At 38.2% G+C, this 12379-nt stretch overlaps 1 protein-coding gene across 3 annotated transcripts in view; it reads right to left on the bottom strand.

Annotated features, from left to right (window-relative positions):
- Positions 1 to 80: 80 nt before the first annotated feature.
- The window catches only part of RPN2 (ribophorin II), a 33697-nt gene continuing 21398 nt past the window's right edge, over positions 81 to 12379 (bottom strand). Inside the window, exons 13-18 of one of the 3 annotated variants that reach the window (XM_081947595.1) lie at positions 12266 to 12352; positions 11298 to 11393; positions 10852 to 10927; positions 8017 to 8146; positions 4788 to 4874; positions 81 to 218 (exon numbers count right to left, since the gene is read on the bottom strand). In XM_081947595.1, the coding sequence (XP_081803721.1) occupies positions 4823 to 4874; positions 8017 to 8146; positions 10852 to 10927; positions 11298 to 11393; positions 12266 to 12352 (441 nt within the window). In that variant the 3' untranslated portion in view covers positions 81 to 218; positions 4788 to 4822. Of the gene's footprint in view, positions 349 to 4787; positions 4875 to 8016; positions 8147 to 10851; positions 10928 to 11297; positions 11394 to 12265; positions 12353 to 12379 lie in introns of all 3 variants that reach the window. The other 2 variants (XM_081947596.1, XM_081947597.1) reach the window with 2 other exon arrangements.

Raw genomic sequence — 12379 nt, 5'->3', positions numbered from 1 at the left:
ATTGAAAAGGCAGTTGTACCACAAATCAAAGTACTTACACATTCAAGCATACACAACATGTGGGGGTCTTTTTCTTCTTAAAAAAACACTTTTTAATATTACAGGCAATTATTTTTCACACTTCAGTTTCTGGTCTTCAAACTGTTCTTTGGCTCCTTTCCTTCTTTTACTTAAGGTTTTTTTCTTCTGTTCCTCTGTTCTTCTGACATTAGCGTGTTCTGGAAGGACACAAAGAAATCCTCTTAAAGTTACAATTCTTGATGTTGAAGAGTTCTTCATTTATGAAGCAGTTACCTCTTTTTGGAATAGGAGAGTGAAATTTTATGTTTTAAATGCCCAATTTAAAACCTGAAGAATGCAAAGAATACATAAAAAAGTAGAATTTAATGCAAAATACAGTTATTTATCATGCAAACTTGAATTTATAAGTCATATTATATTTGGAGTATCTCTTGTGTACATAATGCTACAACTTAAATTTAATAACATATTCACCTATTGATCTATTTTATTTATATCCTGCCTTTAACATTTTTACAAATAAGGAAATGAACATACTTAATTCCTCATATACCTTTCTCCTCCCACTTTCCCCACAGTAACCCTGTAAGGTGGATTGGGCTGACAGAGTGACTGGACCAAAATCACTCACCTGGCTTTTGTGCCTAAAGTGAGATTAAAACTCACACGTAGTCTATCAAGTTCAAATGATTACATTAAAATTAAATTTTAAAAAGATTAAAAAGAGACACAAATCTTAGAAATATCTCCCCATTATAAAATAAATAGAACATTCTTTTTGTAATTCTTTAAATGTATAAAAACAACTAGAATCAGAAGGAAATGATGAGGAGATGGCTATGACACCAGGATCTAAGCTCTTAAATTATAACATTCATAAACTCAATTCCATTACACAAATGATATATAAAGCAATATAGTTAGAGGCTTATTTTCATCTGTAAAACTGCATTGAGATTGCACCTCCAAACAACTGCTTACTTTTAATAAAGAGATAGTGGAAATAACATCATTCCTAGGAATTTTTCTTTGGCACATGAGGAAATAACACTTTTAAAAATTATCCATAATCCCCAGTGGGATAAGAGCTTCAACTAAAGCCCACTGATAGATACTGGTTAAAACAAATACCACAAAACCAGTATTTCTCTCACCACACTGTTTCTCACCTAATAGTTTTATATTTTCTTTGCCAAATTAGGAGTGTTGCTTTAAAATATATCCTGTTTTTAATTACTATAGGGCTGTCAAACTCGTGGCCTACGGGGCAGTCACGTGCTGGCCATGCCCATGCCCGGTTTACTGAAGGGAAAAAAAGTTCCGATATGTCAAGTGACGCCCCGAGTTTAACACCCCTGAACTATTAACAATCACTTAAGAGGGAAATTGTACCATTTATTTAAAGCTGACCAGGCTTGTGCAGACAAACTGAGAAACAAAGATTGGAGAGTTTTTATAACATTTGTGTGGGTAAAGTGGGGAACAAAACTCAGTGTTTTAAGAGAAGATTAAACCCAATATTTAGCCAACTTTGGATATCAACACCTGATGATATCTATTGTAGTACGTAGCAGTAAATCCATCATCTTTGAAGCGTTTGAAGGACTATGTATTAGCATAGTTTTAAATTTCTTATGTATTAGAGTGCATAATTATTTTTTCTTCAATAAAAAGATGAACAATCAAGGGAGTTACATATCTTTTATGTGGGTATATTAATTTCTTCCCCAACTTTAATCCCCTGTGAAATCTGATCTATCTTTCAGTGTTTATTCTCTCGATCCCTGACGCCTAGCTGGCTTTCTGTTTAAGATGGGACTAGAACTCATGGTTTCCTGATTTCTATCCAGATGCCAGATGCTAGGGGTGTCAAACTCATGGCCCATGGGCCAGATGCATCACATGCTGGCCATGCCGACCCCCCGGTTCAGCAAAGGGGAAAAAGTTTGCGATATGACATGTGACGATGTGATGTCACGAGTTTGGCACTCCTGCCTTAAACTCATCCACCATATCAGCTCTCAATTAATTCTTAAATCATTCCCATTCATTTATCATTTTAGGTGTCTGTAGTACTGCAAAGTTTGAAACCCCCCTTGTTACAATCTAATATTGTACTACAATATTTCTAATTCTTCATGTAATCTATGAAATTGATAGCTGTGTGTTTCAGAAAATTATAGACCTGGAACTCAAATACCTGTCTTTCAATAAGCAGAGATTCAGAGTAAATCTTGGAATTTACACAATAAAATGCTTATATCCTTATTGCAGACAAGAATACATCAATTTATGTTCTTTAATTTTATTTCCATAATCTACATTACCTCAAAATATTTTTGTTGGAACATGCAAAATTTACATTTTTGTGTGACCCCATAACTACAAAATCTGGAAATATGATATTAAAAACTCTATTTTAAACAAACATAATACTTTCTTAATGCAGAAACCAGAAATGAAGACAATGGTTGGTCAAGGTAATATCTTCTTACTCAGATTCTCTTATCAACCTACAATTTCTCTCTTTTGATTCCATCATCATCATCTCCTTTTAATAACCCCATAATCCCTTGCGGGGTGGAGTTTGGGCAACTGAATGGAGCCGAGTGTTTACTGGCCCGATGCCCTTCCTGTCGCCAATGTGGAGTTATAATCAGCAGCTATATTCTCATTGTGCCCAGAGAGAGAAATAATCTGCCTTTATCTAGGATTGAATTTACATTCTGCTGATTGTGAGGCAAGAGCTCCACCTCTAGGTGCCTGCACCACTCTCCATCCAATTTTCCATATTGTTGCAAAAAACAATACTTGGCAATCTAGTTTATTAATTCATTTAAGCAGCACAAGTTATTTTAATTTAGAATACTTAGCTTTCAAAGGGGTTCCTGTAATAATGAATAGGAGATATCATAACAGTAATTCATGCATTCCGCAGCATGCAATTAGGCTACCAGAACATGCTGTACTTTTAAGTTGTTTTCTGAAGACAACTCAGTAACAATGCTTGATCCTAAGTATCGAAGCCAGGTGCTAATAAGTAAGAATTGTTTTAGTAATGTAACAGTGTTCTAGTCACCACATTAATTGCCAATCGGTTTCAAAATCCAATTCAAAATACAGGTAGTCCTTGGTTAATGACCAATGGTTCAGCAACCATTCAAAGTTATGATGGTGATCATTGAGAAGTTTTATGACCGGTCTTCACAGTTTTGGCTGTCACACCATCCCTGCAATTCAGGTGCTTGGCAATAAGTGCGCAGTGTGTCCCACAGTTACATGATTGCCGTTTTTGGCTTTAGCCTCCGGCTTTTGACAAGCAAGTCATTGGGGAACCCAGCAGGAGTACAAACAGCAACCCTATGATGTCGTGCTTAATGACCACGTGGGATTCAGTTAATGATAAAAACCGGAAGCGTACAATTGCCATGTAAGTCAGTATTTGTTATGTAACATTGCACTTTCTGACTGCATTGCTTAGTGATGGAATTCATAATTCCAATTACTATCATTAGGCAAGGAGTACCTACATTTGTTTTAGCCTATAAAGTTCTTAATGGCTCAGCTCCTAGACACCTTGGGGACCAGCTTCTCCAAACTGATTTTGCCCCCCCTTCTAATGAAGTCTCTGAGGCAGATGATGTTTTGAGAGGTAGAACAGTCTAGAAACTGATGATGCTGTATCTTTCTTTGTTAGTGCCTTGTTATGGACCATTTTATCCACTAATGTGAAACTGGCCTGGAATAAAGTCATGGTAACTGTTTCATTTAAAAACATGGTTTTAATTGGTAATAGGATGGCTGAATGGCTGTTTATTGCTTCAGTGGATTTTTACATTGTATATTTTAAACAAAATGTTATATTGTTTATGATGAATTTCTGCTTCCCCAAATGCTGTAATCTGCCTTGACTCTGAGGCATAAAACAAACAAACAAAATATGCAGTATAAAAGCGACTAAAACAGGGGTGTCCAAACTTGGCAACTTTAAGACTTGTGGACTTCAACTCCCAGACTTCGGAGAGTTGAAGTCCACAAGTCTTAAAGTTGCCAAGTTTGGACACCCCTGGACTAAAACAAACAGACAAAAATCCACCTGGCTTACCGGGCTCCTTTTTTCCAATAAGAGTAAACAGGCAGAAAGAGAAAATTCAAAATATCACATGCAGGACTATAGATAACATAGATTCAGATACTGTGTCAGGCTATGCAACTTCATGAAACAAACTGAAGCAGGCACGTCCAAAAATTTGCATCAATTTAATCCTGACTAGCTCAGCCATGTTATTCCAAAATCCCAAGACGTTCCCAAGAATCTTGTTCCAAAGATTCTCGACTTTTTAAATTACACAAATATTGATTCTTTGCTTCTCGGGAAAAAATATTTTTGTATTGATTGGACTGGGAACAAAAGCAAAAGCAGCATATGGGCAGATGGACCAAGCAAGAGTTGTGAAAGACATAAAAATGAGAAGTCTAGAGAAATCTAGAAGTCTTAAGCATTGCTGGAAATTCCTCTAGCAATTGATTTTTTAAAAAAATAATGTGGAACTGTAATGGAGTTAAACAATCATTGAGTTAAACAATAAACTCAAAATAGATAGCTAAATCATGCAAATGTTCCTTTTGCAATGGTCAGAAGCATAATAGGCCTAGTGGCAGTGGCTTCTGCTAAGGCTCCCCCCACCCACTCAACCCCAAACAGTGATAAGCATAAAATGAAGCAGCCACCATGCTTAGAAAAAGCAACAGCCAAAGACCCTTACTTCTAGGAAGGGCTGGTCACTAGTATACCCTCTTTTTACCGTAGCGTTCTATACTTTGCCAACCTACTGCTCTGTTCTGCAGCGATCCTGCCAAAAGGAGAAAGGAATTAAAGTTCAGAGCAGACAGTGAAGTGGAAAGAAGTATTACTTTAGGAACTGACAACACATTCAAAAGAAGCATGCAAACCAGGCTTCCAGAAATTCTACAGAGATTGAGTGAGCATCAAGAGAAATGCCATTTTTTTTCCATAGGAGAATTTATGCTGCTATGATTGGCTAAATTTTAAGCCAGCCACTAAAATAGGTAAAAACATGGTCGCACTAATTTCACCAAATAGTCATCAGAGAAGAAATCAGGTAAAAGAGACAAAGAGCACAATTATAAAGTTAGTCCTGATGCATAACAGATATTAGCAAGAAGCATTTTTATTACAGCTAGTCCTCAACTTACAACCATTTGTTTTGTGACCGTTCAAAGCTACAACAGCACTGGAAAAAAAAAAGATTTATGGCCATTTTTCACACACACACTTAAACCATTTCAGTATCCCCATGGTCAGTGATCAAAATTCTTGGCAACTGCTTCATATTTATGATGGTTGTGATCTTCTGATAATTCGAAGTCAAAAGGGAAGTTAGAATCACTTAACAACTGTGTTACTAACTTAACTGTATTCACTTAACAGCCGCAACAAGAAAAGTCATAAAACGGAGAAAAACTCACTTAACAACTGCCTTGCTTAACAACAGAAATTTTGGGCACATTGTGATTGTAAATCGAGGACTACCTGTATTGGTTCATGCCACTAGAAGCCCTGGTATAACTTAGAAACTTTGCTTCCTCATTTAATACTCACTACTACAGAAAATCCACAAGACAATTACTTCTCTATGATGACTTTTCCATGCAGCAAGAAATTTTACCTGTATAAGGTAGATATACTAACTTGCTACTAACCTCATGGTTGCCTCAACCCTGAGAATGCCTAATGACCATCAAGATTTTCTGAAGGCAAACCTATACATTTTTTTTCCAGAGTTAAAAAAAGGCAAGCATTTAGACAGTAAAGTGAGGTTGTAGGTCCTGCAAATGATTTGAGTTACTACATTGGAAGCTTTGTGAGAAATGACACTGAGCTTCCAATCTTTTAAAAAGAAGAAATCCAGAAAAGATATTCCTTATGTTACCGATGGGAAACCTAGTTTTCTAGATGTCACTCAATTTATAAATGCATGACACCCCAGACAGCACGGATAATAGTGAAGGAAGCTGAAAACTAGAATGTAGATATGTACAAAGGACCACAAATTCTTTCTTTGCTATAGATCAGTGGTGGGCAACCTTTTTTTTCAACTGAGCCAAATCTCGCCAAAACCACGATTGAAATTTATTTTGAGAGCCACATTTTTAAAACCGAAAATACATAGGATGGTACACTGTTTTTAGTTTCAATAAACTCGCAAGTCTTAAAGCTGTCAAGTTACAAGATCCTTGCATCCCTAACCCTTTAGGAAAAAAAACCCAAGGGGTCTTCAAACCTGACAGCTTTAAGACTTGTGGACTTCAACTCCCAGAATTCCTCCTCCAGTCATGTTGGCTCAGAAACTCTGGCATTGAAGCATGCAAGTCTTAAAGCTGTCAAGTTGCAAGACCCTTGCACCCTAACCCTTTAGAAAAAAAAAAAACCAGGGTCTTCAAACCTGACAGCTTGAAGACTTGTGGACTTCAACTCCCAGAATTCTGAGAGTTGAAGTCCACCAAGGGCATCAATCATATTAGCCCAGGCAGGGATCTGCAAAATTGGCTCTTAAGACTGGTGGACTTCAACTCCCAGAATTCTGAGAATTGAAGTCCACCAGTCTTAAAACAGCCAACTTTGCAGACCTCTGTGTTAGCCCAAAGCCTGGCGCTGGGCGGGCCTTGCTCCCCCATTGGTGGAGCCCCAAGAAGCGAGGAGGGAGAAAAAGAGACGGAGGCAAGGAGCTTCTCCCCCCCCCCCCCGCAAAAATCTTATCAGAGAGCCGGCGGGCAGTAGCAAATTAGCTGATCACACGGCGTGATCGGCTAATTTGCTACTGCCCGCCCGGCTCCCCGGTTAGATTTTTGCTGGGAGGAGGCGGGGGGAGCTCCTTAGCCTCCGTTTCTTTTTCTGCCTCCTCGCTTCTCGTCCCCGCCCGACTTCAGGATCCTCCCTAATCATTGTGGGTCGAAAAGAAAAAAGGGAAAGGGGCGCTTGTTTTGAAGTGCCCGAGAGGAGGGAGGGGAGCGGGTGCCCGGCACACAGAAGAGCCACATTAAAGTGTGTAAAGAGCCGCATGTGGCTCGCGAGCTGTGGCTTGCCGACCACTGCTATAGATGATTACATCACAGGTAGTCCTTGGGTTACAACAGCAACTGGGGATGGAACTTCTGTCATTAAGCAAAGTGGTGTTAATACATTATGTCATGTGAATCCATCGTTTAGTGAGGGCAATTCCAGCAGTTCTGGTTTACCACTGTAATCCCAGGACCGTGTGGGTTGTTAAATGGGAAAAGGCAGAAGTCTCAGGCAAGGAGCGCAAGGGAGTTGGGGGTGCTCAGGGTGACGCAGCAAGCAGAAATCACAGGTGGGGCCACAGGCACTCTATGTGCACACTACAAAAAAGGCAGGAACTTACAAGGGATAACTTGTGACCCTTCCTGCCAGCTTCCTTAATGACTTTGCTTGTGTAACATAGGCAGAGAAGGTTGTAAATGGTAATCACATGACTTCAGGATATTGTGACACTGTGACTGCAAGCCAGTTGCCAAGCACACAATTCATGATTATGTGACCATGGAGGTACTGAAATTGCTGGATCTTCAAGGACCAGTTATAAGTACCATTAGTTCAGCGTTGTTGTAACTTTGAACAGTCGCTGAATGAGTAGTCGTAACCCAAGGACTACTTATACTAAAAAAGAAACCATTCCAAACAGTATCTCATAACTTGGACAGTTAGAATCCCTTCCTTAAATGACTGACTTCAAAAGTCAGAACATGGAATTAAAACCTAGAATGTTTCAACTATTACGCAACGTGAGATATACTGATGAATCAGGAAAGAACAGCTAGGAATTTAGCAACGGATTTAGTGCTAATAGCACATATTTAAGTTTTCCTTTACTATCACTACCAAGGTTTGGGGTTTTTTTTGTAAAAAAAAAAAGAAAAGAAAAAAGAAAAGGAAATCCAATTTTTGTCTCTTACCTTTTCACTGCTTTTTGAGCCAACATTCTATTGCCTGCTAGGAAGGTGAGGCTGCCAAGGAGAGCCAGGTACTTCAGGGTTTGAAACATGTTGAGCTGAGTCCAGTAAACGTACATGAGCCCCAACATTGCTAGGAAAAAATGGCCAAATGACACTTTGTAAGATTTGATTTCCTTAAAAAAATTCACAGTAATTCCAATCCTAAACTGCAACAAAATCAGTTAAAGTACCCACATTACATATTAAGTAACTGTTGCAATGCTGTACTAAGGTGTAGATAACAACCAAGGCTCCAGAATCTCTGAAAAACACTATTCTCTTCAAGTGCAAACATTAACATAAAGTGTTAATACCACTTTATAATGCCTTGGTAAGGCCACACTTGGAATACTGCATTCAGTTCTGGTCGCCACGATGTAAAAAAGATGTGGAGACTCTAGAAAGAATGCAGAGAAGAGCAACAAAGATGATTAGGGGGCTAAAACATATGAAGAACGGTTGCAGGAACTGGGTATGTTTAGCTTAAGAGAAAGAAGGACTAGGGGAGACATGATAGCAGTGTTCCAATATCTCAGGGGTTGCCACAAAGAAGAGGGAGTCAAGCTATTCTCCAAGGCACCTGTGGACAGAACAAGCAATGGGTGGAAACTAATCAAGGAGAGAAGCAACTTAGAACTGAGGAGAAACTTCCTGACAGTTAGAACAATTAATCAGTGGAACAGCTTGCCTCTGGAAGTTGTGAATGCCCCAACACTGGAAGTCTTTAAGAAGATGTTGGATAGCCATTTGTCTGGAACGGTATAGGGTTTCCTGCCTAGGCAGGGGGTTGGACTAGAAGACCTCCAAGGTCCCTTCCAACTCTACTATTGTATTGTATTGTATTGTATTTAATTATGTACCATGAAAACTGACTGGCAGAGAAGGAAGCTGGCAAAAGGAAATATTGAGGATCCCGTTTACCAGGTGCAAATGCTCTTTCACCTGGAGGGATGGATTCATGATTCTTCCAATAGGAAAAGCAATCCTAGCCACACACATAGGCATAAATAAGGTAATTGGAAGAAAAATAATCCTCAAATGAAATAAAATCAACCTTCTAACACAATATGCTGAAATTCATAGACAGAATGCAATTAAATGAGTCACACTGAACACTGAGAAAATGTCAAAGTATAAATAACTTAACGTGGTATGTAAAGCTTGTATTTACAACTATTTCCAAAAATACCCATTTGCTGCAGTGGTATTCAAATTTCGGTGCTTGTTTTATTTTTGGTTCATTATATAAGGTGTAAGAAGAAAGCAGATATTAAAACAAGACCAACAAAATGGAAAAAGTTTTATGTATTATTATTTTTTTTGTTGTTGGCTAGTCGGTTAGATCTATAGAGAGACAGTTCGTAAGAAAAGATGGCCATATGTCATCAGCTTATTCTCTATTAAAAAAGAAAATATATACATTTACAGGCAGTCCTAAATATTCTCTATATACATATGTTTATGTTCTTACCACAGTCTTCACAGGCAATTTCTTTTTAAGCCTTAAAAGCTTTAAAAATAAAAAAAACCCTGTTCTTCCAAGGTGAGGCAGAGGTGGTCCACCTACATGTTCCCAGTGGGATCCCCCCCCTCCCGCTCCAATGATTCATGGACAAATATGGTTCTGGGGTAGCTAGTATGTTTTTGGGTGTGAACTCCTGCATTTTTCTGGCCCTTCACTCCTTTCATTTGCAGCACTTGACCAATTTCTTCATGATTCTCTGTTTCTCAACAGAAACCTGGGTACCGATGCATTCATATTATATGTAGGCTTTCCTCCAAATGCCATAGGAATCCCATTTCAGTTTCAGATGGAACATGCAGGCATATATTTTCTAGGTGTCCCCCTAAGAACACTTCATGTGGGGTCAACACATGCTGCCGTTCATCTAATGTTCCATGCTATCCAATCTAGAAAACTACACCGACTCCAAGTGTGTGCAATGTCTGAACATCACAGAAGGCCAAGAAAGCAAGGTCAGGCAAACAGGCTTGTAGATTGTTTCTTTCTCCTTTTTTTTGCTAAATTGGTCCTTTAGGATAGAAGTATCTTTTATGGTGACTGCCGAAAACCAGGATGTCCTGGATAGTTAACAGGGATGCCTGAATTCGACCAGGGGTACACATATAATAAAGTGAGAACCATTGATGAAAGAGTCAAATGAAAAATTCAAATATCTAATTGGCTAATTAAAGTTTTTTTTTTTAAATAATGCTGGTTTCTCATAGGGAAAATATGAAGTTATGAAGAAGATGAAAGGAAAGAACCTTTCTAAGATTAAAAGACAACCAAGAAACAATTCAAGATAAGAGGGCCTACAACTTTTCAAAATTTTAGTCAATTTAGCATGTTAAAGTCAAGTAGCATATTCCAAGGAATGCAAGAAGTCAATAGCTGTTTCTGATCAAATTAACACATACTGACTGAAGAGAAATCTAGGCACTGATCAAGATACACAAAGAAGAGTACAAAAATCAAAGCATCACAAGGTCATACATACTAAAGGACTGATGCCCAAAATACAAACTCAGAACATTTTGTACTAACAAATGTATCTACATACAAGAAAATACATTGAAACTAATCATAGCTTTTAAAACTGATGGCAAACATGCATTTAGCCATACCGGAATAATTCTGAAAGATGGGCTAGGGGAAAAATGGACAAAAGGAAGGGATGTAGTGTCATTATGTCCATTATAGTTAATAAGCTGTGAGCTCATCTGTCATCAGGCTCTTACCTATAAAGCCAACAGAAAAAAAGGATAATGGAGAGGAATTTCTCTGCCACTTACCTGCATGACCCAGATGGAAGATAATGGTACTTGGAGCAAAACTGAAGTTAGAAATATTGGCCCCAATCTTTATCCACTGAAAAATGGCAAAAATATACATTAAGGGAGGGTAACATTTGCCAATCAACTTCAAGAACATCTCAGATTGCTTTAAGTCCTTTCAAAATATTTGACTCCTTCAGATGTGCAAATTAGCCTTGAAACTTTGAGAGGCCCGTCTTTTAAAACGGGCCTCTCAAATCGAGGCAGGAATCTGGAGGAGGGGTAGATACCAATTAGGAAAAATTTAAACTTTCACCCTAGGAAATCTTTCACTAACCTATTTTATGAAAAAATTGCAATGTTATACTGTATTTAATATTGGTCTTCTGTTGCCTGAAAAACCCAGCAGCTGAGTAACAGCAAGAAATTCAGTACTAATTAGAAAGTGTATGTGAAACACTTACCAGTATAAAGAGCAAAAGCAGTGGGGAGAGTATCATCGCTGTGAATGTGTTTGATACAACAGTGGGAGGCCTCTTCTCAGGTTCTCTGAACAAATGCTAGTGGAGGAATCCCAGGGGGGAAAAAATCAGAAGACCAGTGTGTCTCACCAGAAGCAAATTCTGGGTCAAGATACCCAATTGTATATACATACATACATACAATCTAGATTCTACTCAGTCATTGTTTTCTTAGTATCTGCACTGCCTGATTGCAAACTCGGCTTGTTTTTATATGGTACTCACCTAGTTGTTATAGCAAAACTCACAGTGAATGATACAACAAGGTGTTTTATTTATCAGCTGACTCATGCAAGTCAGGCATTGATGTGGGCTGGGAAAGAGTGACTGGCCCAAGGTTACCCAGCTGATTTCCATGCCAATGCAAGAACTAGAAGCTGGATTCTTGAATTCATTATAAATCTCTAGTGAGGAAATGACCAATTTCCCTTTTTCCCTTTGTTGTCATATTCAAGTAAGGCTCTTTTCCATACATGACCAATTTTAATGTAACTGTTCAGAAAAGGATAGGTGTGTTGTAAGATGCAAGAGCATTATTTTTCAACTTTCTTTAGCTAAAAAGTGATTCTTGAAGTAACAGTAGAAAACCCAGTATCTTATTCTTAGTTTTATCTATGAATACATGCACACTCAAGTTAAGAATTACCAAAAAAAATATATACTTCTACTGACCAAAGAATTAATTGTGGTCTGCAAACATATAGTTTTTTTAATGGCAGGTAATATTAAATTTAGAGTTCTAAACCAAGTACAAAAAGAGTAAAGGAAGCAAAGCATTCATTGATAGAAGAGACGGAAACTGGTACCCTTACTCTACAACTACCCTAAGTTAAGTTAAACAAATAAATCAAAAGCAGTGGTCTTCCAAATGTAGAATGCAGTGAAACTGAGTGCCTTAAAGTGGAGTGTACCTGTATCTCAGGTTTAGGAGTGAAAAGGCTTTTTGACTGGACTGTAGATGGGGCATCTTCTTCTGGAAATTTGATGACAACATCAGCCTGGGAAAGATTAAAAAAGATAGATGC

Source organism: Natrix helvetica (assembly GCF_964273705.1).
Source record: "Natrix helvetica genome assembly, chromosome: 3".
Classification (NCBI taxonomy): domain Eukaryota; kingdom Metazoa; phylum Chordata; class Lepidosauria; order Squamata; family Natricidae; genus Natrix; species Natrix helvetica.
This window is presented reverse-complemented; position numbering and strand designations above follow the sequence as displayed.